This window comes from Cygnus olor, chromosome 1 (assembly GCF_009769625.2).
Source record: "Cygnus olor isolate bCygOlo1 chromosome 1, bCygOlo1.pri.v2, whole genome shotgun sequence".
NCBI classification, from domain to species: Eukaryota; Metazoa; Chordata; class Aves; order Anseriformes; family Anatidae; genus Cygnus; species Cygnus olor.
The window spans coordinates 181,450,555-181,476,052 of NC_049169.1; the positions used below are offsets into that span (position 1 = coordinate 181,450,555).

At 45.8% G+C, this 25,498-nt stretch overlaps 1 protein-coding gene and 1 long non-coding RNA gene across 2 annotated transcripts; one reads left to right on the top strand and one right to left on the bottom strand.

Annotated features, from left to right (window-relative positions):
• Positions 1-2,960: 2,960 nt before the first annotated feature.
• Positions 2,961-4,034, bottom strand: LOC121062720. The gene is made up of 3 exons (XR_005815657.1): positions 3,604-4,034; positions 3,287-3,336; positions 2,961-3,213 (listed from the first exon to the last, which is right to left on the bottom strand). It is a non-coding gene; the product is annotated as an uncharacterized LOC121062720 (long non-coding RNA).
• A 1,523-nt stretch (positions 4,035-5,557) lies between these two features.
• On the top strand, positions 5,558-6,286 carry CCDC70 (coiled-coil domain containing 70). Its single transcript, XM_040542885.1, is given in 1 exon segment — positions 5,558-6,286. A coding segment is annotated over 1 exon segment (612 nt). The 5' UTR covers positions 5,558-5,571; the 3' UTR covers positions 6,184-6,286.
• The last annotated feature ends 19,212 nt before the right edge of the window (positions 6,287-25,498 follow it).

Here is a 25,498-nt window from a genome sequence, read left to right on the forward strand (position 1 = left end):
GCAAAGAAGACACTTGACATACGTGCTGATGATTGCAAGTAGCACAGCCAAAGCTAGTTTCAAGGGATGCCAGATTCAATACAGGCCTCGAGTAGGGTCCCCAAGAGAAACCTAGCACAGAAGGAAGATCTCAGTGGTCTTTTGCTCTGAGGCAGAATAGGTTATTGAGCATTTTCCACCAGTCTTCAAAAACAGTGTGCATATGAGACCCAAAGCGTTGATTTGCCTAAATTGGGTGCCTCCTGCCTTATCTCTGAGTTACAGCTGGGGTCACAAGATCCTCAGATCTGTCTGTAAGTCCAGCACAAGTGGACTTAAGAAGCAGCAAGAACTAACTAAGAATGATTTAGGACTAGAGCTTACCTCACCTGCAGCCAAATTAGTAAAGAAAGCATGTTGCAAGGCCTACTTAATATCTTCAGGGGGTAGGAAAGGGGCACAGAAACCAGAGTGTGACACTTTTGTTGACCACACTTTGCCCTGAGTATTAGGGAGATCTGAGCGGTAACTGAAAGAAAAGGTCTATGTTCCTTTTGGAGCCTGCTCAGCTCACGCCCTGCCTGTGTGTAACAGGTACCTGTCTGACTCCAAGCTAAAATGTAGAAAAATGATGGCGTGAGGCTGTTTTGGTTTTCTTTGTTTAACCTAACCATTCGGTGTGTCGCCCTCTGTGTTCACCTTGGAGGTGTTACACTGCAGAAACCTCTTTGGAAGATGTTCACGAGGACTGGTCCTCCACTGAAGCCTGAGGTCATTTTTGTGCTCTCTTCCCTTGGTGCACTGATTACCTCAGGTTACTCACACCCTAACATGTGACATTTCATTTGCAGAAAACTTCGTCCTTGCTTTCCCTGAGCTCTTGGCCATTAGTTTCCTCCCCAGGAGATGGTGATTGCTGGTGCTGTCCTTTCACGTATGCCCAGTTCATTAAGCCATTCAAGGTGCCACCTACTGCAGCTGCAGAGAGGGCATGGCAGTCCTGTGCTGAACAGGACAAGACAGTTCTCCTGTTTAATCTGTTCGGCCTCACTTCGCCAGGCACTGTCCTGTATTGTATGTGCAGTACACAGCCTAAGTGCCATGGCTAATGGATGCCCTGTGGGTTACTGTAATGAGTAATGGTAATAAAAACACATGGTGAGTCTTTTTTTTTGATCAACATTGCTGACTTTATTCGGTATTAGGAAAATAGCAAAATTAATATTTGCCAGAAATTATAAGAGATTGACCTAAATGTAGTGTGAGGCCTCACAACATATAGAAACAGCAGAGGAGAAGAAATAAAGAAAATGAGAAATGTCTTCTGAAAAGACAGAGGTGTGGGGTATGTGGCTTGTTTAGATGAACCTACAGGGTTGATGTGTTTGTTTGGAATAGGTTTGTTAAGATGGTTTCTCAGTTATTTGTGGAGGTGCATGGCTGCAATGGAAAGACGTCTCCCCCTCATATTACTGCTTTTGTAAGACGATGATGTGATGGAACATCTGTGAGTGAGGGACACTGACTCTGGGAACTCTGGAAAGTGTTTTTTTGTTTGTTTGTTTTTGTTTGTTTGTTTGATTGTTTGTTTCTAAAGCTGATACTTACAAAATGGGATTGTAACCAAAACTGGGCTTTGATGCGCCACTGGAAGGTGCTTAAAGTTCCTTCCACCAAACATTGGTCTGATTTCCTATGGCATATATGGGGCTCTCAGTAAGGTCAGTTAAGATATTTTTGTGATTCCCCATCTCTCGCCATCCCATTTTCTCTCTAAAAATATCTGCTTCCAAAGCCCAAAGATACCTGAGCACTTGCAGCAACAGCAGTTGATCCCTCACACACGGTAACATTTCAAGGAACACAGATGCTCCCTTTAATGACTTACCTCCATGTGGAGAGAAATTAAAGACTCCTGACAGGTGAGAAAATCTGGTGAGACATCTATAAACATTGGTCAGAAAATGACCAATGCCATTTTAATGATGGATGAAGGGCCATCAAGGCAAAGCAGCCACTCACCCACCCTGAGGCCCACTGTGCTGCCCACTGGTATGTGGTAGAAATGTCACCAAAGGGCAAGCCTGCCCTCCCTGCACCGAGCCATCACTGGGACAGTGACAAACACACACACACACACAGAAGTCATAGAATAGGAATCACAGAAATCATAGAATAATTAGGGTTGGAAAAGACCTCCAAGATGATCTGGTCCAACCATCCCCCTACCACCACTATCACCCACTAAATCATGTCCCTGAGCACCATGTCCAACCTTTCCTTGAACACCCCCAGGGACGGTGACTCCACCGCCTCCTTGGGCAACCCGTCCCAGTGCCTGACTGCTCTTTCTGAGAAGAAATGTCTCCTCATTTCCAACCTGAACCTTCCCTGGAGCAACTTGAGGCCATCCCCTCTAGTCCTATCACTAGTTACCTGTGAGAAGAGGCCAACCCCCAGCTCCCCACACCTTCCTTTCAGGTAGTTGTAGAGTTGTAGGGCTCGTGTTGGCAAAGCGTGGCTGATCCTCAAAGCTGAGGCTTCCTCAGTTTTCCTTAGTATTCCTTCCATCATTAGTGTTTTCCAGCTATGGTGTTGAACAGGGAGCCATACCAGGAACATACAGTACATAAAAACATTCTGGGAAGAAACAGTCCCTGGAGGCAGGGATGAAGCAAACCTAAACGAAGAGAAAAAACCTTTACACAATCAAAGGCAAACCCACTTGCAAAGATGGAAATATCTCATCTGGGAAGAAGAAAAGGGGTTGGGGTAACAAGAGGCTTGCTAGGACAGCAAGACTTTCTTGGTAAACAGGATTGTATTTGAACTATTCCATATAAAACAAACAAACAAACCAAACCAAACAAAAGAAAACAAACAACAAAAAAACACACATACTTTCTGAACTTCAGACAAGGAATATCAGAGCCATTCCACTAGAAAGAAGTATTTTGGTAGAAGCTTCTTCTAACTATTATGACCTTTGAAGGTCTGAAAAAAAATGATAAAAAATTGAAGATCTGAAACAGCTTCCCAGAGTTGTCTCCTACTAATCGTGATGGTTTTTAATCCTGGTTTCTCATACACTCCTTTTGAAGCATCTCATTCTTTCTACCTGTCCTGAGTTGCCAGCTGAATCGTTGTTTTTATCACCAACCAGGCTCAATTACTGAGATTAATTTGGCTCAAGGTCTCACGAACAGAGGGATTCCTGTGGCTCACAGAAGCAGTCTGCAACCAAACAGAAACTAAACAGCCTCCTCTAGAGTTTAATACAATTTCAGCAGAAAAGTGGGGACAATACCTTCTGTCACTAAAGTGCCTCTTCCACATCCTGCAGTATCAGGAGTTGAGCTGCAACAGGAACACAAATCCAGGTTGAAATACCTTTTATAAATACAGTCCTGATCTTCAAATCCATTCATCCATCGCTTCTTCCCAATGGCTTTGTAGGAACAACCAACTTAAAACTCTGCCTACACATTTAAAGCAAGCCTCCAGGTAGATTTAGGATCACAGGTGAACTTCAGGAAAGTGTCTGGTCTTGTCTGTATGTATGCTTAGCTTTTGAGCTCCATCACTTGATTTTGTTCAAATAACACAAGATACAATAGCACCTACCCTAGCTGCCAAATTCAGGTGTACAACTGAAAAACATGATCTGAGCACGTGTCTAACATTTAGTGTAAGTGCTGGTCATGTCTTCCAGCAGGTATCCCTACAGCAGGAGAGGTGACGAGAGCAATACAACCCACAGGTGGGTGCTCTTCAGAAACAACCAGGATGAAAATGAAGCAAAGCACCAGCCTTGGCTCAGGCTGTGCCTGGAGCCCGGGGACTCCTTTCAGCTCAACCCTGCATCACTTGGCTTTGAATGGGTGATTTGAAGCTTTGTGAAATTACATCACTGTAGGTGCCCAGCAGGTCACTGCCACCAGTGGGTGTCAGATACCCAGGTGCCGTAAAGGACTGCACTTCTGTAAGTATTGCATGTCCCTGTTAGAGAGTTTTACAAATGCTAAGTTTTCCAAAAGCAGGACCACAATCACTTGATATCTTTGGGGTCTTATATTTTTGATGGTAGGAGATGGTAAGAATGAGAACAGGAGTCCTAGGAAGTAAAGGGGTCGTTTTATCCATTTCATTTTGCATCTATCCGTAAGACTTCACTCCGGTAAAAGAATGGATCTGAGCTTGGATCAGATTTGATAGCCATTAGTTCTGCACTCTTAGAGTTGTCTGCAGAAACCCAATTATTACTATTTTGATGACAATGGAAAGAGCGTTTGCAGACTTGTGGAACAAAATGATGTAGTTTAGTCATTTTCTGTGAGATACTATTGATGCTCTAATTGAAAAATGTACTCTGATGTAATTACCCCACATCTTTATAAGCCTGCCTCAGGAGCACAATAAAAGAACAAATGGGAATATTTTTACTGTACCATGTGAGAAAAAGTCCTCAAAGTTTTACTTGTATTATGTCATGAATGTTCTGGAGACGGAAGCCTCATAAAATTAAAATGTTTTCCTAATTTGATTTGGCAGCCTCTTGGGGCAGGATCTGAAGGCAGCTTTAAGCACAGAAATCAGAGACGGACTTAAAGGACAGACTCACACATAACATGTGGGTGCCCTGTGCCCTAGTATGCCTCAGGGTATCTCCCTCAGCTTCCACCTGCAGCTCCTGAAGGACATAGGTCTCCAACATGCTACCATTTCCCAGACCACCTGCAGATAGGTTAGATATGCCTGAGTGCCTAAAATGGCACTGGATGCTTGTGTGTAGGCTCCTGGTTTGCTTCCTCCATGCCAGAGTCAAAGTTGTTATCCTAAGGAGTTGTTCACCTGAACCCTGAAAGGGCAAGAGGGAAAAGGAAATGTCTCCTTGGCTCTCCTTGTCCTTGTTTCTTTGGTTCTGCAGTGCTTTCAAGAGTGAATCTGCTCTGCTTTTGCAAAGAAACCAGGCCAAAAACGTTGCGCAGGGCAGTGTGCCCCCAGGAGAGGCTTAGGCCCTGACTCCACGGGGCAGGACAGGGCATGGCCACCTGTGGTTAGCTCTAGGAGACCCATTTCTGCACACAGGTTTCTGATATTACCCTGGGGGGTGCTGGCAGCCAAATCTGTGAACGCTAGAGCAGCGCTTTAGCTCCGGCGCTGTAACTCCCCTGCAGCACCAGCACTTTTAAGGGCCTACATCCTCCACATGGCCCTCTGGTTGGCGTGGGGAAGAGATCCTAGTGTAAAATCTCATCCTCGTGTTGCTACGAGCAAAACCAGACAGCGTGAAAGCCTGCAGGGCTTGCCACCAGCATCAGCAGTGCAAGCACCAAGCTGGGCAGGGCTGCACTGAGTCCATGTGATGGGACTGAAGAGGTCCACAGCTTGTACAGGCTACAGAGGACCTCACCTAAAATATCTGTAGTATCACAATCTATGCTAATGAGTGCAGCAGAATTGTCTAAGTGGAAGCGACAACACCTTAATTTTAAAGAAAGGATGGTATATTTGTGGTTGTTAATAGGCCAGGAGCCCCTTATCGGGGTTACAGGGATGGCTGGAGCTGAAATGCCATCACCCTAACAGGTGATGTCCTGCTCTCCCTATTTCTTCTCCCGCCAAGAGAAGCTCCTCAAGAAGCTGCAGGTTGAGAAAGCCTTTCGGGAGGAGGTTCAGGGCTTTCAGAAGACAATGAAGAACTTTTGGGAAAAGATCAAGGCATTTCGGGAAAAAATTGGAGCTTTCAAGATGGCCATCCAAGCCGTCTGGGAGGAGGAAAAGCCCATCTGGGAGGAGGAAGCTGCCTTTTTGGAGGAAGAAAATGCTTTTTAGGAGGAAGCAGAAACCTTCTGGAGGGAATATTGTGACTTCTGGAAGCACTCTAATGCATTCTGGAAGAAGGATGCAGATTTCTGGAAAGAAGATCAGCTCCTCTGGGAGGAAGACAAACTCCTTCTGGATGAGGACAGAGTCCTATGGGAAGAAGAAAAAGCCCTGTGGGCAGATGAAAAAGCTCTCCTGGAAGAGGAGAGAGCAGTCTGGAAAGATGAGGAAGCACTCCATGAAGACGAAAAAACCCTTGAGGAGGATAAGATATTGATCTGGCAGGAGGCCTTTGGTCCCGAGAGAGAGGATGGGCTGCTCCTGGCTGTCGCTGGGGTTGGTTCTTGGGGTGTTGCTGCCTGCAGAGGAAGAGCGTAAATTGTTCTCCTAGGCTTGGAAACATGAAAGCCACATATACGGGCATTTATTTAACAGTGCTGCAGTTCAACCACTTCTCTGAAATAACATCTCTAGATATATATGTAAATCAGAGTAGTTTGTTTGCTTGTTTGTTGCTGCTATTTGCTTTAAAGCCATTGCACACCTTTTCACAGAATCACAGAATCACACAGAATTACAGAATCATCTAGGTTGGAAGAGACCTCCAAGATCACCTAGTCCAATCTCTGACCTAACACTAACAAGACCTCCACTAAACCATATCACTAAGCTCAACGTCTAAACCTCTTTTAAAGACCTCCAGGGATGGTGACTCAACCACTTCCCTGGGCAGCCCATTCCAATACCTAACAACCCTTTCCATGAAGAAGTTCTTCCTAATATCCAACCTAAACCTCCCCTGGCGCAACTTTAGCCCACTCCCCCTCATCCTGTCACCAGGCACGTGGGAGAATAGACCAATCCCCACCTCGCTACAGCCTCCTTTAAGGTACCTGTGGAGTGCGATAAGGTCGCCCCTGAGCCTCCTCTTCTCCAGGCTGAACAATCCCAGCTCCCTCAGCCGCTCCTCGTAAGACTTGTTCTCCAGACCGTGAGGGAGACGTCAGCTTCGTTGCCCTTCTCTGGACTCTCCCGAGCACCTCAATGTCCTTCTTGTAGCGAGGGGCCCAAAACTGAACACAGTACTCGAGGTGCAGCCTCACCAGAGCCGAGTACAGGGGGACAATCACTTCCCTAGCCCTGCTGGCCACACTGTTTCTTATACAAGCCAGGATGCTGTTGGCCTTCTTGGCCACCTAAGCATTATTTGTTCTTTTGAGGTCTTGCAGTCTGAGCAATGGGTGGGTAAAGCCATGAGGTGAGGGTTTCATGGCTGAGATCATGTTCTGGAGCTCACAACCACTCACCTAACTTTTTGAAGTTTCTACCAACTGAGTCAGCAGTTTATATAGAATCATAGAACCATAGAATCATTAAGGTTGGAAAAGACCTCCAAGATGATCTGGTCCAACCATCCCCCTACCACCAATGTCACTCACTAAACCGTGTCCCTAAGCGCCAGGTCCAACCTTTCCTTGAACACCCCCAGGGACGGTGACTCCACCACCTCCCTGGGCAACCCGTCCCAATGCCTGACTGCTCTTTCTGAGAAGAAATGTCTCCTCATTTCCAACCCAAACCTCCTCTGGTACAACTTGAGGCCATTCCCTCTAGTCCTATCACTGGTTATCTGTGAGCAGAGGCCGAGCCCCAGCTCCCCACACCTTCCTTTCAGGTAGTTGTAGAGAGCAATGAGGTCTCCCTTGAGCCTCCTCTTCTCCAAACTAAACACCCCCAGCTCCCTCAGCCGCTCCTCACGGGACTTGTGTCCCAGGCCCTTCACCAGCTTTGTAGCCCTTCTCTGGACACGCTCCAGGGCCTCAATGTCCTTCTTGTAGTGAGGAGCCCAAAACTGAACACAGTAGTCAAGGTGCAGCCTCACCAGAGCTGAGTGCGAGGGAATATCAACTGATAAATAATGACCTTCCAATCCTCCACATTTAAGAGTCACAGTGAAGACTCCTATGAGTCTTAATGATGAAACTCTTGCTGTTCCACCAGGTTTGGACTCTGACTCCCCACATAACTTCTCAGGAGCATGACAGGAACATCACCTGCTCGGTTTAACCCCACACAACCTCTGCCTAGCTGACAGGGGCAGAGGGTGGGGAGAGAAGTGGGAGAGATTACAGGAGTCAGCAGCGTGTGGGAACAGATGCAAGCTAGAGGGAAAGTTGGCAGCAAGTCCCTCAGCAAGGGGGAAATAAATTTAGCTGTGTGAGTATGCATGTGTGTGTGTAAGATCAGGAGAAGATACACGCAGGGATTTGGGTTATTATTCACCTGCTGAGCAACTACTGCCAGTGCACCACCTTCTTCCACAGCGTGCAGGAGCTTCTTGTAGAAAATCCTCAATAGCTGCAGTGAAACACATAGTGGATGTCGAGCAATATTTTATGTGGTGTGAGCACAGACCTGGTGCCTTCTGCTGATAAAAGCAGCTGTGGCACAGAAATTGCTGTTGTTCTTGCCCTGCCTTTCTGATATGTTGTTTTTTTTCAAGGATGAACTAAACTCAGATGCTTTGCTCTTCTGAAGGCAGAGCTGGAGAGGCTGATCTAGAGGCAAATCTCCCTGTGACCCTCTGCACATCCAGGAGAGTGGGGAACAAGGGCAACAGTGATAATTTCTCCTCCTCTCAGTCAAACCAGACTATGATTTTTCTCTTGTATGCTAGCATTAGCAGCTCACTCCCCTTATGGGATATAATCCCATATATATGGGATTTTACATTGAAAAGACTCAAGGACATGGTGTAGAAACCTTTACAATTGCTGCTGAAGAATCAAGTGACTTCTGCAACTGTCAGGCATACCTGGGCTGGCACTCAAGTTCAGTCCTTTGTGATCTGCTGTGGGATAAGGCTGGGTGTCCTGATTAATTGCACTCAGGACAAATTATGCACTATGTCTATCCTGAAAAACCCATGAATATTTATTGCTCACTGAATAACCAGCCCATAAAAAAGCCAGCTGATTCAGCCATGGTAGGAATGCTTTGCAACCTTTGTTATTATTATTCTATTATGTAAGCCGGAGATGAAAATGACCTATTAGACTGTTCTGTGCAACTTCCTGCAAATTCAGGGGACTTACGCATTCGAGCTTTATCATTAGGTGGTATAGAGAGAAAGAACCTTTCAGAAAATAACAGTATGCAAAAAGCACTTGTCACTTAATATATTTTAATGTCAAAAAGCCAAGAATTTATCTCAGTTATTCAAATCCACACGTCAAATTAACATCCATTTAAACTAAAATTAGGTATGTTTTCTCTCACGAAGAACTCAAAGCACATGAAATGCTCTTATGAGAGCTCCTATTCACTTCCCCCTGCACAGGAGAGCAGAACAGCGTTTCTCTGGTGAGAATGCTGTCAGTATAATACAATGGTTGCGAAACTTGAGACATTACACATTCCAGCAGAGAAGAAACCAAAGTTTAGCCAGGAAAAAAGGGTGTACTCATACAGTTTTAAACTGCTGGTAGCTCCCCCAAAAATACTGCACCCATCTGGCATTCAGATGGCATCTGGCATCAGTGCCATTCGGTGGCACTTGCTGGGGTGATATTGCTGGAGAGAGAAATGAGCCATGTACCAAGGGTTTACAAGGGTTGGTATTTCTCAGTGGGAAATTAGGGGACACCTGCTCAGCTCTGGACTGAGGACAAATTTCAGGCATGAAGCCAGTCTCTACTGACTTTCTGGAATGATGAAAATGAGAGGAGCAAATAAAACAACCATTGTTGTGGTTGAAGTTTGCCACCTTTAAAACATGCAGATGGGTGCTGTAGAGCTGTGAAATTCAGAGTAAAAAAATACATGAATACACCTCTCTTGGTAGAGTTGTTTGCTAATATGGCATAGGTTGGCTGTTTGGGGCAAGAAAGAAGAGGACATGCCTGAAGAACTGAAGAAGTTTAAAGCACGGGCTCACCTAAAGGAGGGTGGAAGGGCCTAAAGAAGCTGCCAGATCCACCTGTGTCTCAAAAGCTGCTATACCTATAATGCTCTGTCCAAATGCTTGCCTAAACAGTTTTTGCTTGCTTCATCCCTAACACTGGTGTGGTACAGCCACCACCTACCCTCTAAGGCTTCACTCATTTTAATATTTTTATGGTGTCTGAAGTGAGTCTCCCTAATTGCACTTTTGATTTCTTACCTGTAGTCCTGTCCACAGCAGACATGGAGAAGTCTTTCTCTTTACCTTGTATTTATTTGTCTGACACCTGTTACTGTCTTCTCTATCCAACTCTCCCTAGACTAACCTGTCCCATCTCCTTCTGTCCTCCTTCACTGACCACGTGCTTTAGATATCTGGAAGGCTTCTGTCCCTGCTTCTGGCCCTCCCCCCAAAGGACTGAAAAAAATGAGATAAATTGCGGCATCCAGATGCAATCCCAAAGATGCCAAAAGTCTAGGTCGCAGCAGAAGATACTGTATTGCAGAAGGTATTTGGCAGGAAAAAAGAAAAAAAAAAGTATAATTTGTGTAATTTCAGAGGGATAAAACCTAAATACAGGGAAACACGGTGAACCCAAACACACCTTATATGTTGGCAGTGCCAATCATTTAAAGCCAATAACCCTCCTACTCTCCCTTTGGTGCTGTGGGAAGGCCTGGATTGTGCTGGAGCTCACCTGCCCTCTGGTGTGGTCCACGCACTTCTTGTTATCCTTCCCTGGAAATCCTCTGTAAATTGGAGAAAAATATGGAAGCATTTTGGAAAATATTACAAAAAAAATATGTCTGGGCTTTATCCACACTGAATGCCAGTCCTGACCTCAGTCACAAGCCAACTGATGCTGATAAACCTAAACATCATCTTTCTAACTGATATTCAATAGTTTTTGCTTTTAAAATTTCACAGAAGGCTATTTTGTGTTCAGGGCCACAATGGTGGAAGTGATGGACTGCAACTTTGTACCTCTAGAAACACGGAACAACCCAAAGCCCAATGTGTCTTACAGAGGGATGGCAGCAACTTCCTCACAGAGCAGTAAAGAGATCGAATCATTAGTGCCAAATCAGCATAAATATTTGAATAGGAGAAATAAATAGCTCCTGAGCTCACCTGCACATTTGTAAAAATGCAGTCATCAGAAAGCATTCCTGACGCATCTGTGGAGCTAGCCTGTGGGAGATGCAAAACAGGAAAAAATGGTGAGGAGTTATTTAAGGCAGCTGACATGTCTGCAGGTGTCATAAGCTGGAACGGTAAGAGACACAGAATAAAATTAAATCTATTCAGTATATGTATGTATATATATCTCTGTGTGTGTGCGTACATCTATAATTTCCAACTCTTCATGACAGTCATTGCATAGGAGGAGTGTAAAAGAGCTGTGACTCATGCAAAATTGGAGGTATGGAGAGCATCCAGTCAGAAATACAAATCCTGCCACTCTGCCAAGAAGCAAGACTGAATAGTTGAGGAGTCGATGCAGAGGGTGTAAGAGAAAGAGAAGGAGCAATTAGAGAAGAAGCAAATTAGAATCAAATAATAATAAAAAATAACCATGCTTTTGACCTTTAGAATTCAACATCTACTTTGAGTTGAAGAAGAGAGGAACCACTGAGAAGATGTATTTTTTAAATAACTCTGTAATGTTGAGAATTTCTCCTCTCTTTTTTCTTTTTCTTAATTTTCCATTACTTATTGATTGAAGCAGGAGAATGACTGGCAGAGAGGGAGAGAATTGCAGATTCTTGAAATCTGGGGACTTTGGGGGAAGATTTTGGTCCTGGTCCAGAAGTTTTCTCAGTCTACGCAATCCCTCAGAGTACTCAAAATATCCCAAGGTCTCATCTAAATCTGTATATAAAAATACAAAAAAAAAAAAATCTAAATCTGTATTTAAAAAGCTGTGATTCTTCTGTATCTTCAGGATCTTCAGAAACCATGGTGGCAGTTTTAAAGATAAACACAGCTTGGATTTTGGATCTTCAGCTTTGCACTACACTATCAGTGACACAAAGCCACCAAGCAAACAACCAACTTTCCTTGGCTGCAAACTATCCTCTTCTTTGTGATTTTTTTGCCCCCTGCTCTACTCATTGAGCTGTACTACCTCTGCTCTTGGAAGTGGTGCTTTGGTTACTCCCAGCAGGAGCTGTGCACCTACTGATGGGCCAAATCGCAGCACTAATGCTGGGGACCTCAGCATGGGGCTGTTACTGCATCACCTTCATTAGCACCCCATTCTTCACCATGCTGCTCAAGGACAGCATGCCAAAAATTAATTAAGGGTAGTATCTCACACAGCTATCCATTGTCCGAGTCTTTAACATGAGTTATAGCATCACGATTTTCTTATCCTGCGGCACAGCTTTCTGAGCATTTTCGTGTGGGAGCTCTTCCAGTAGAATTACTGTTATTATTATTATTCATGTGAACACATTTCCAGGGCTCTGCTCAGGTAGACTGAGAACACTGAAATAAAAGTTGGGTTGAAAAGCTGTTATTTAGCTGCTCATCCTGCCAGTAGATTTCCAATTCATGCATGTTTTTTTTTTTTCCCTTGTCCTTACAGGTGGACCCACACACTCGCATTCTGACTGCCTTACTACAGGCTGAAGGAAATGAGTAAGACCAAAAATAAAGCAGGCGCCTCTTTTGTGAGCACGCACAAAAAAGCCACTTTTCCCATAGGCTCCATAGCGGTGTCAAGCTGCAGCCCAGACACAAAGTCACACCGCAGAGAAAGCTGTAAGTTCCCAAGCCGTTTCACACCTGCCATATACACACTTCATTTTTCAAGTGATCGTTACTGGACTTGCATCATACCAAGATACGTGGCATTTTCTTCTCAGCGCCACTCAGACTTGCATCTGTGCAGCCTGCAGCTAGGTTTAATTTAAAAAGGTGGCCCAAACAGCAGCCCGAGGGAAAGTCATTAATACTGTGAAATAATTAAGAGAGGAAGAAACAATTGCATCACCTGACCCTTCACACGGATCAGCCAAGGAATGAGATCTCCCCAAGAGCAGATGTAATCAAGGGTGGATGGAGACAGACCCAATTAATAGTGTGGATACAGCTTGAAATACCTCTCCCTCCCTCCCAGGCACACCTAGCCCTGGTAGGGAGCAGAATGGGGAGAAGGACTTTGTGTAAACTGATGTTCCTTCTATTGAAGGCATAAATAACAAGGCCTGCAAGGATCCCTCCATGGGGAAGCAACAGCCCTGCACCAAAAGCAGCAGTGTGCTTTACACCCAACACACATCATGCTGCCCGTTCAGGGGTCTCTGCCTTGCAAATCCAAGGGTGACCACTGCCAGGAGTCCCCAGGGGACCAGTGCTTCCCAGGGCACAGCTTCCTCAACCCTACAGCCACTTTCTTCCCACAGCACCAGCTCTGGAGAGGGTAGTGGGCTTTCGTGTGCATCTTTGGCTGGGTGGGTTCATGGCTGGAGGGCAGAAGCTCCTTGGTGCTTGGTCTCATGTCCCCCCACCCAACTGTCCCCACAGAATGTCTAAGGAGTGCTCCACCCACCTCCTGGGTTCTTTCCAGGCACAGGCCCACGGACGTGGTACACTTCATCAGGAATGGTGGAGGACTGGCGCAGGCAGACACAAACTGAGCCAGGAGTCAGGTCACGGTCATGGCTTGATATACATGGAAGGAACGGACCAATCCCAGATTTTAATGCCAGAAACATGTCTTTACAATCACCTGGTATTTTTAGCATCCAATCCAAGAATCTCACAGAACAGCATTTATAACCTACTCCAACCAGAGTCAACTCCAAACAGATCTGACTGGGGAACAGCAGGTGAGGAGATATCTACAACATTTCTGCATAAGTATTCCCACAGGTTGCTCTTTTTGCTACTCCTCTCTCACGGGCATCTGTGATTCAGCTCCCATCACAAGCACTTTCTACCAGCTGAGCATCTGACACTCTCCAGCAGTCTTATCCTGCAGCTTTTCTGTGTGCTAAGGACTAATGTTGTATCAGCGTAACAGGCTGGAAAACAAGCAGTCTGTGCTACCAGCGTGCATGGCCTGGGTGCATACCACTGCCATACTGGAAGCCCAGGGGCACACCAGTGTCCTTGCCCAGAGTGCTGCAGTTTACTTGGGAAGGAAACAGGCAGACATGAGAGACACAGATAGGTCTGGATGTCAGGGTAGGACAATGACCACACTATAAACCTAAGCTCTGGACTTAGGATCCACAGAGTCACAGAGTGACAGCACAGAAGAGGCTGTCAGGGAGCTCTGGAGGCCCCCGGCCCCAAGCCCCGCTCCAGCAGGGCCCCCCAGCGCAGGGTGCCCAGGACCCCGTCCAGGCGCCTTGTGCCGCTCTCCCAGGAGGAGACCCCACAGCCTCTCTGGGCAGCCTGGGCCAGTGCTCAGCCGCCCGCCCAGCACACAAGTGCTGCCTGGTGCTCAGAGGGAGCCTCCTGCCTGCCCCTTGGTGCCCACTGCCCCTGGTCTGGTATCCATCCAGCCTGTACATCAACAGCTTGTCTGCAAAGATCTTGTGGCAGATCTTTGAAAGGCCTTACTAAAGTCCAGGTAGACAAGTCTAGGTAGTCCAAAGATTTAAAGGTTGATATTCAGGCACAAAATGTGACTAATGCATGAAAGGCCTGCATACCTTCAAGGGCCTGGGCTGGGGTGACCTGTCTGACAGCAGGAACACGTCTCTCAGTAGGGCTAACCCTGGGCTTTGGGGGCACTACACACGGCAGTGACCAGAGCCACCTTCTCCTCTCCTTGCCTGCAACCACTGCTGAGGTCCCAGATATAGCAGCGGGCCAACCCCTCTCCTGCAACAAGAGGAACACGGTTTTTACCCAGTTACTATGATAGTACACGGCAGACATTATGGGAAACCTGTGGGTTAGATTTTCTAAGGAACAGCTAAGTCATCCCACAGACAGCTCCACTCCAGGTGGTCGGTGTTGGCACCGTCACTCCTCCAAGACCCACGCTGGCAGCAGCAGCAACAAATGTCACCCTCCATCACCCTCTGCTGTGCTCTGTCTCTCGGTTATCATACCATGTATGATATGCAGGGAAATGCAGGCAAAAACATCAAAATAAACCAGGCAGAAGTGCTGGTTGGAAAGAGAGGCTGTGGCCAGGAAAACCCAAAGAGACAGTAGCTCCCGTCTGAACAGCTCTCCTCATAATGTGCCTATTTTCTGCCGAACAGCAAACAGCAAGAAATATATGCAATGTTTGGCAGCTAAAATGATTTGCATTTTATGTAGTGGTGCTGGACCACTCTGTTGAGTGCTGGCATGTGAAATTATCAGTTCACAACCTCAAGTACAGAGACAATAGCTGGTGCAGCACACATTGCCATTGGTGCGTATTTTTAGACTGTTGTAGGCGTTTGCAGCCATTTTGAAGTGCCTTGATAATTTTGCAGACATTTTTTTTTTCCAGCAGGAATTAAGATTGCTTCCTGAGGGGTCATATAATCAACAGTGTGCAAAACAATAATCAAAGGACTCTGTTTTCCCCTCAGGTCAGGGCAGGCCTTTGGGGCCTACTGCAATGCTGAGGCTACACAGCCATGCTTTCTGCTTGTTTCTCTGAAGGGCTTTGAGATGTCAGACAGCATTTTTTTGTGACTCTGCCCACTTTACCATTTACTTAAGCATCCTCACTTCACTCACAGATGCTCGCATCCAACAACTTTCTTGGGGCCAAGGACACGTGGAAGAGACTTGGGCTGTCGGTCAGTTTTGATGAAATCTGGATTTGTTGGGAGAGCAGAGGCAGTGAGGGCAAGAGAAGACTCCAATACACAAGAGGCATTTGCCATCATGCAGAAGCTTTTTAGCAGCTTCCACAGAAAATCCACTCTCTGCCTTGTCTCCAAATTAAACACTAAATGGGCCAACATAATTATCACATGTTGATGGTTTTTAATACCAATAAAAATATGTGCATTTGTGTGTGTGTATATGTGCAAACAGGCATTTCTGGGTGTATAATCATACCCACAATGACACCCAGACCTACCAAAGGCCTGGAGCAATTCAGACATCAACATGGAGATCAAGAGGGACCAAAGAAACAAAAACAGATATTGGGAATTAATTGGGAAGAAACAGGGAGTAGAGCAGAAAACCTAAGTATGGCACTGTCAAAGTCAATATGTGTATCATCTTTTGGACAGTGTATGTGGTTCTGGGCTCTCCATCTCCAGAAGTGGAAAGGATGCAGTGGTGAGAACCTGAGAAGTGGGAAATGTGGGATGGCTCTGGCGCAGCTATAGGTCTATAAAGGTCTATAAAGTCCTGAGTGGCACAGAGGAAGCTGCTGGTCTTCACTAGAAACAAATTCAGGAGGCACCAAAAGAACCCGTGTTGGCATGGACAGCATTCACTGCTCCAGGTGTTAGGTGTTTCCTGTTTTTCAGAAGTTTAGTTTTAATCACTAGGCTTTTCCAAGTCTTCAGAGGTTTGAAGTATGTGACCTTAAAAGTAAGAGCAACCTTAATTCTCCTTCAACCAAGTTCTGCAGCCGGCAGCAGTTTTGTGCTGAGCACCAGCCAACCAGCCATTTCCAAGGTGCTAGAAGCTTTCTAGCACTTAAAAAGCCATCAGAGAAGTCCTGCAGATTTGTTGCACTGTGTTTTGTGATTGCACTGTGAAAATCCTCCCATGCCAAAGGGTAACATCTGAACCGAGGGGGACATCCAACGTCACAACCAGCTCCATGGTATGTCCACAAAAAGAAAAGGTAGCAGCATGACCCTGGTGACAATAAACTCTCATCGTTTGGATGATTATGTCCTAACCAACCCCATCAGTGTCTGTGTTTCTGTGTTGGATGCCATCAGTAATTCTGTCCCCCCTCACTGATTAGTTATTGTTCATAATGAAAATCCACTTTGCCAGTTTACCACACTAGGCAACCTCACTATATTCATCATCATGGCATCCAAATATCCAGCGCTGAAATTGCAATCAAAGTGAGAGATGATCCGTGATATGATTTTTCTCTCATTCCCCAGAGCTGGCCAGAAGGAAACAGCAGTGAGAGACAAAATAACCCTCTTGCTTTTACATATACCGGTCACAGCCTTTGGGGAGCTAGAAAAACAGACCTCTTGTATTGAACTGTAAATTGTTGGTGCAGGATTCTGTTGGACTATTTACATTTTACTACATTGGCTCAGCATAGGCCTTTTTTTTTTTTAATTTTAATAAAGGAGTTGGCTTCTGAATGTTACCAGCCAAGCTCTTGAGGATTTGAAAAGCATGTCCAACCAGTCTACAAAAAGGAAGAGCTGCAGAGGTGGAAGCCGTACCCCACCAGGCTTGCAAGGAGCCAGGCTGGAAGCTGGCTATGTATCCTGGCTACTGTGAGTAGCTGTTGTAGTTGTTAAAAGAGCTCGTAGCTATTCTGCCCAAAGCACTGTGAGAAGACAACTACTTACAAGTACTTATTGAGGGGGAAGGTCCAGATGGCAAAATACTACATCAGCAATAAGGCTGCACCAGTAGTCCTCTTGTGACATAGCTGTCTCATGACATAGTTCAAAATATAGCATAGCTCGGATCTTGCTACATTTTATGGATTTTCTCAAATACCTAAGAGTAACTTTGGGCACAGATAAAGAGAGATTCTAGCAGGGCTTAGGCATGGCCTAAGAACAGCACTATTTTTTTTTCTCATTATTATTTTCATCCTTAAAGAGAACTTTAAAAGTATTTCAGGAACATTGAGTGTTTCCCGTGAATGCACAGGTGGATGTCCGGAAGCTCTCAGGCAGGCATCCTCCAGGCCTGGCCATGCCATCGGGAGATGATGCTGCCCTGGAAAGACCAGGGGAGCAAATCATTCAAAAAGGGCACAGCCATGTAAACGCTTTCTGAAGTAAAGCATGTGGTCATCCATAAACATATTTCTTTAGTGTGCCCACGAGTGTTGAAGAAGACCTGCTCATCGTGGCAGTGAAGCAATGAAGTGACTTGGAGAGAAGCTGGTAGGTGTTGGTGGATGTTCACGACCTCATGTAGGGGCAGGGACAAGCAGCATGTTCCCGTGTGGTGAAAGGTGTAGCCCTGGGGGATGTGTGATCCCAACACAGTGCCATGTGGTCCTCAGCACAGGGCCAGCGATGGTAGGAACAGGACATCTGATGTGGACACAGAGACTGGATGCCCATGTGGGGTTTTGTGGCTGAAATGCCTTCCCCAGCTTTCTGAGGCCATGGGAAATGCTGGTTCCTGTAGTCAAGCCAAGCTTTTTCTGTAGGAAAGCCATCTAACAAGTCCTTGCTAATTGCTTTTGTGGTAAATTCAGTGGGGGCTGAATACCACTAACAAGGATAGCTGTTCTGCAATTAATCATCTTCCGAAGGAATTGGGATTCAGCCAAATGCCAATGATGTCAGAGGGAAATGGGAGCTGCACCACGCACGAAGCAACGAAAGAGCTTCACCAGCACTCTAAGAGCTGTATCGTTCTCTTCACAAAACCAGGTGGATACATCTTCCTGCAGTTCTGTGCAGGCACTTGTCACACCAGAGCTAGCCATTCCTTCTCCAAGTGGTGTCACTGGCATCCTGTGCCAATATTTTAAAAGAGCAACTTACCTAAGATGAAAGACTAGCAGAAGGTGGAAAAGTTAACAGCCAAAGAGAATGGCTCATCCAGCACAATGGTATTGACTATTTAAATAAACAGCCCAGAGATCTTGCCTAGGTTTCCTTTGTATTTCAAGAAAGCTCAGCCAGCCTCCTCTTTTCCAAAACATCCAGCCTCATTAGAAACACCTTCTTTTAAGAAACCACTTGTGTGGAATTGCTTTCAGAGCACAGGAGAGGGTAAGGCAGGCAAGATTGCTGTGGGCAAATAGATGAGAGCCGTAAACATCAGAAAAGGGAAATGTATAATCACCCCAATAAAAAGCACTCTCACAGTCACTACTGAGTTACTGGGAAATAAGCAGTTGCCTTCATTCCCCTTGATTGTCGGCTGCTATTAGCCAAATGAAATAATTAAAATTATTCAAACCAGGCAGTTTAAGATTCCTTCCCATGCTCCTGCTCCACTGCCCCACCTATCCCTGTGTCGAGGATTTACAGGTCTGAAATTCGTAAGAGACCCTGCAAATATGTTCAGGGTTTGGTACAGTAAGAGTGCATGGGATTTACTGCACGTACTGTCTAAAGTTTACCTGCAGAGGGACCATGGCCATTTCTTCCAGTTTCTAGGAAGAAAAAAACCTACCAAATCTGACTTAACGTCAGTCCCAGTCACACCTCGGGTAATACACCTGAGTCCTGCTCATCTGACCAAGATATACTTGACCAGCTTTAGCAGGGGCAAGAAAGGGGAGATGGACCTGAAGGCAGTGCATGATGAGGGCAAAAACCCCAGCCAACTGTGTCAGCTTTGCTCCAGCCTGTGCTCCACATGGGCCTGGAAAATAGAGAGCGGGACGATGCTGGGATCTGCCAAAACTGTGTAACACCCAGCAGGCACATCCCGAAGGTGGAAGCCTCCTTCAGAGACTGCAAGGAGGTTTTTTTCTCTCCGTCAGTAAGGCAGGAGAGGGGATATGAGACACTGGTGACTTAGGCTTGGTTTCTTCAGACTCAGCCCTTAAGCTGCTGTGCGTGTGCCACCCCTGCTGCATTTGCAATTGGTGTGCTACGTATGGGACACCAACAAACCCAGAGGGGAGGATGAGAAACAGAGAAGTTAAATATTGTCACAGGCGGTAAGGTTAACTCACCTGCATGCAAAAATCTCAAAATAAGAGAGTATAAAATGTGCTAACAGCTGCTGCAGGTGAAGCAGCCCTCGGGGTACACGTGCCAGCACTTCCCAGGTACTTCTCTGGACGTGCCTGGTGTGCGAGCTGTGGTGTCAAGAGCTGGAATCACTCAGAGCATCACAGCTGTGCTTTGTTAGATCTGGGGTGTTAAAGGTGTGGGGTTTTCTTTGTGTGTTTGTTTTTTTGGTTGGTCTGTTGTTCTGTCGTTTCTTTTTGCCGAAGCTGGGGTATCCATTGCAAAAACGCTGTGGCCATTTGCAGCACCAAACGCGCACATATACAGCACAGGAGATCGAACGAGGACAGTGTTGGTGATAGGTGCAGTCATTCTGATTACACCTGCTGCCATCTCTAACGAGTGTGTTTTAATTCCTAAAGAAGTAAGTGGAAGGACAGCACTCACAGCGCTGTCATTAGCACTGTGGTAGTTAGGCATGTGTGGCATTAGGGTAAATGTAACACTCGGGTATTGCACATGCTTTGGCAGAACTTTTCATCTGCTCCTTTCATTACTCTTCAGGTTTCTTATTAGAGGCTTTTCCGGCGTGTCTCTTTTCTGACTTATTCATACAAGAATGACGCCAAAAATGCTTGAAGAGCCGGTGAGGATGGCGAGGGGAAGAAGCTGTTGGAGAAACAATCATCCATGCCTGAATCAGACACTAATAATTTGTCTGCTGGTGAGCTGTTTGGTTTGTTCATGTGCTTTTATGAAGCTAAGTGAGCTCTTTTAAATTCCCCTTTTTTAATTATTATTTATTTTTATTTTTACAAACCAGCCAAGCAATTGTGAGAACAAGGCAGGGCTGTAGCACAAAACGTCTGCTCCCTGCTGGGGCAGGCACTGCTCAGGTCACTCAACCCCTGCCGTGGTTCAGCCTCCTGCAAAATACAATCAATGCTTTCCTCGTGGAAAAGGTTTGATATCTTATTGCTGTGAAGCCCCTTTATCTCAGGGCTTTCTCTCATTACTTTGACGATTGCTCAAGAGCAAGCCCGTATTTCTACCGCCTTATATTTGCCCAAATTGTTTAGCACAAATGCTGCTGGTGTAGACTTTCTTACTGCAACTTGACCTTGGCCAGGGTGGCATAGGCCAGGTCACCTTTGCAGCCAAAATCTGCCTCCCTCCTTGGCATGAGGAAAGCAACACACTACCCAGAAGCCTTCCTTCCCTACCACTGCTTCATCCCTAAGATGGAGAAGGCTCAACCTTCATTTTCTGCAAGCAGAACAATCAAACGACAGCGTCTGAGTAAGTTACTTGTGGCACGAATATATTGGCAGCTGTATAAGTTGCTTTTTTTTCATCCTCCTGCCATACAGAGAGGATAAAATTCCCGACACAAATGGCAACTCTGCAGCAAGTACCTGACATAATTACAGTAATTATATTGTCTCCGCGCTCCCTTATGAATCAGTGACAGTATGGGCTTAATGAGCCGCTTCCTGTTCGGCAGGTTGCTCCCAGCCTCTCGGGTTTGCAACTGCAATGCAGAGGTGTCTCAGAATAACATTAACCCTTGCAAGGGACGAGACCATGCTGGGGATGTGACCCGTGCACAGCCGGGTCTCTCTTCCTGCCAGGAAAGCCTCCACAACACCCTGTACTAAAGCACCCAACCTTCCCTGCAAACCCAAAGTCCCCTGCCCTTCCTGCTGGAGATGCTTAGCCCTAAAAACCACCCCATTGACACACCGGGAATTTAAGAGGGTCACGCCGTGTCCCCCAAGGGACCTAATTAAATCCACAGGCTTGAGCATGGTGAAGGTATAGGGAAGAGCAGACTCCTCATCAGATGCAATTAAAATCTGCTTTCTTATTAACATAATAAGGGAACTGTGCCGGAGGAGGTCTCAACAGGAGAGCAGAAGGAAGCCTCCTGCCTGCTGATAGCCCGATGGGGACAGGGCATGGCAACGCATTGCCCCAAAGAGCAGAAATGTCTAAAAATATAATAGAAGCAGAGAGAAAAATGTGAATTTTAAAGCAACTTGCTTTAAGAAAAGCTAACACCAACCATCCTGTAGCAATGGAGGCTTGGGTGATGCTATCAACCGTGTGTATCCGTCCCCAAAGCACCCTTAGTGAGCTTCTCTCTGATGGTTGCCCCGTGGTGCTGCATTGCCTGGGGACCGCTCCTCTTCCTCTTCAGCAGGCAGTGTCAAGGGATGGAGGAGAGCTGGGTTAAGAGGGCTGAAATAACAGCAAAGAGCTACAGCACTTCGTGACAGTGGCTTTTCACAACAGTTGGCACTTGCCAGTGGCCAGACGTGTCCCACACTGTGTTCGTGGTAAAAAGAGGTGACAGTGAAGGACAAGTAAGTCGGTGAACTTCTTTCAAACCCAGATCATGTATTTGCTTTTTAGAAAAGTCATTTGGATTTTGGATAGTTCTGTAAGTGTTTGGAGGCCTCAAATATTCCAATTTATGCCTGCATTTGTGTGATAACTGTCATGAGATGTGCAGCTATGGTTCGGAGGAGCGTTGAGCACATGCCTCTTATTCAAAAGGATTGACAGAAGGATTGACAGTCAATCACTGATTGATTTCAAAAGGATTTACATTTGGGCTTTGGTGCTCTCCTACAATGTGACTTCGCCCAGATTATGATTCTGCTGAAAACAAAAGCCAACCAAACAAGAAGTCTTGCACCCTCGGGTACCTGGGGAGCTTAAACTTCTGCCTAAAGGCGTGGGTTGGTGCTGAGCATGCAGCCAGGGACAGGACGCTCAGCCTTCCTGCAGCACTGCTCGTCTCCTTACATTTCAGCCTGTCAAAGGGAAAAAAGAAAAGAAAGCTAACAATAATTTTAGCAGACAGCACATGTGGAGCTCAGGAATCACTTAGCTGTCAAATAATACAAACAAGGTAGCAATTCAGAGCTCAGTGCAAATAAATGCCTGCCTGAAATCTTCTGTTCCCCAGCTAGATAATGTCAAGCCAACCCAAAATTTTAGGCACGCTGTATTCTTTGACTTAAACTGCCCCCTTTGCATTTTCCTTCCCCTCGTGGCTAATGAGTCAATGAGCACTGACTGTACTGGATTTTCAGATGCTTTGCAGATTAACGGGATTCTCTGGCTTGGGCCAAGCCTGCAGTGACATCTCGTGGTCCCCTGCGAGGTGGGGTGCTGGCTGCCAGGTGGCACAGCCCCAGCCAGGGCCACACAGCCACCTGGGCTGCTGCACTCACCAGCACTAACTGATAATAACCAGCACTAACCAGCACACATCTCCCAGGGGAGTTGCCTTAGCCTGGGGCAGCTGAATGCCCAAGTGAGGAAACAAAATCTCACCTCCTCATGCAAAAATCCCCTCCCCTTTACCTGCAGCACCGGGGGAAACTTCAGAAATCATCCTTTTGTGCATAAACAGCTTGTGAAAATCAGATCATTGCACAGAGAGCCTGCAGCTGGGCTGTGCTTGCCTGCAAAACCCCGGTGCTTTTAACTCGAGACAAGGAGAGGAATCATCTCCCTCCTCCTGCCTTTGTACCTGTCTGGGAGTCACATGTGAGCGGGATGCTTTGCCCTTCACCACTTCTTCTTTTGTTGTGGCTCTCAAATGGTTTCCACTGAAAACCAGCATGCTTGTTGGTGGCATCTTAGTAAAGGAAATTAAACCGGACATTTCAGTGTTATCTCATTTACCATCCTGCACTCCACCGTATTATTTCACCACCTACTCATTTGTTTTCTTCACGCACAAACCTATTCAGAGAAAATACAATCTCTCTAAGACTGTTTAGTCACGGAGAGGATGCAATCAGCCTGCATAGAAATCAGGCGGTTCGTTTGCTTGGAACACAGGGAGGGAGGAGGAAATCAAACAAAGGGAATCGTTTCTTTTCGGTGAACTTAGGGCACCAACATTCTTATGCGAAACAATAGCATGAGAATGAAAATGGTTGGAAAGCATCACTGAAACACTACTCCTGATCTGCTGCACTAAGAATCACGTGGAAACCAAAGCAAAAGATCTTATCCTTTAGATGTCTTCTGTGTTCATAAATATATATATAAATACACATACAGACAAAGACTCACTACTTTTTCCAGGGCAAAATAACTAAACAGCAGTCAAGATTTAAAGAAAACAATGTCACCCCTCCAGTATGGCTGCGACATTCCTATGTGTATCATCAGATAAATCAACTTTTAGGCTCAGATCTGTAGCATTTGAGTCATGCCAGGGGAACTTGCAGAATTTAGATAACTAAGACCACAACTGGGATTTGAAAAGCCCCACCGTGCTCTCCAATCCATCAAAATGTTTAACCCTGGGAAAAGGGAGATGTGTAGTGTACCGGTGAGCAGCCAGGGCACTGAGCTTAGGGCTTACCTGAAGAGCCCTTCCTTTCAGGAACCTCCCTCCAGCCCTTTTCCTGCGCCTGGCTCCCAGTCCAGCAGAGCACCAGTTTGGGGCCAGCACCGAGCTGTGCCAGGGCTCTGCAGGCAGATCGCTCTGCTGAGGACAGGGAAAGCTTGTAAGTGTGTAATGCAGAAATGCAGATACTGTCCTATGCCTTGTACACCCCTCTAGCGAGTCAGCTCAGATTTAACAAGAGCATAGGATCAGGAGTGTCAGGACTTGCACTTAAATTTGTTTTTCTTGCCTACATGTAACGAGTCTAACTTCCTTACAGTCTAACAGGCAAGTCTCACAGCAGTTTACAGTTTAAGACACTATGCAAATACAGTTACAAAATCTGTACCTATTGCCCAGTTTATGAATGCATCAAATAAATGTCATTAAATAAATGTCAGAATACATTAAATAAAGTCAAAGCTAGTCTTTCTTCCAGTCCTTTGGCACCTCTTGAGAGCAGGATAGTGTGTTCTGTTCAGAGTCCTCTCTTCTGATGATGTGCCAGCTCATTTTCCTCCCACAGAAATGAAAGAAAGCACAGCTGGAGACCACGTCAAGAGGTTGTCCAAGCAGTCACCTGGCCCCAAAGCAGGATTCAGGATTCACCTCTGGCTAAAGCATTTTCGACAGGTATGAGCCTGACTGCCACACATGGCCAAAGAGCCCCTCTTGGCAATCTCTTCCCTGCTAGACAGTTCCTCCTTAGCCACTGATCTAAATCCTCCTTGATTCAATAAGCCTATTATTTCTTCGTCTATCTACCTTGAGCACAAGCCTGAAATGATGAAAGGACCAAATTGTTCTTCTTGTATTTGAAGACGTGTAGTTCCTTTAGGAATGCTGTTGGCAAACCTACTCAAACTCTTTCAATCTGCTTACATTTCTTATTCTCAGGTACTTATGTTCCCATGTTTTCTAGACTCCTTGTAAATCTCATTGCTCTTTTCTGAACTGTCTACATTTCCTAACAAGCATGGCATACAAAACCAGACCTGCTGCTTCAGCTGATACCTCACCAGAGTTGTTTTATGTCACGTAGATGACAACTGTTACACACCTCTGTGTATGTGTCCACACTGCAGCACGGCAGCGCTGCTAGAATGGGTCACAAAACAAATGCGAGTCAACTACTTGACCTTTTCCTGCCAAGCTGACCTTTAATTCCTCTCTGTCCTCTCTGCAACATTTGTCAGTCCTGTCCAATTTCTCAGGACAATTTGGAATTCTAATTCCACCCTTCAGCCTGCTTACAACCTAACCTGCCTCAATGCACAGTATAATTGTCTTTTTCCCTGCTTACTCTGCCTGAACTAGATCTCAAAGCAGTCACTCTAATCAGCCACAAAATCTCTCTTACCCAAGTACATGGTAATTTTGAATGTGTGTAGAATATGATCTTTGGCTTAAACTGTTTTTCAGATGTGTTGCTTTAACAAGCAGTAGACTAATCTAACCAGCAGACTGGTCTGAAGTTCCAAAAAGTGGTGATCAAGTCAACCATATAATCAAGTTAGCCGTAGTTCTGCTGCAGTGTATCAGAGAACTTCTTGCAACTTCAAA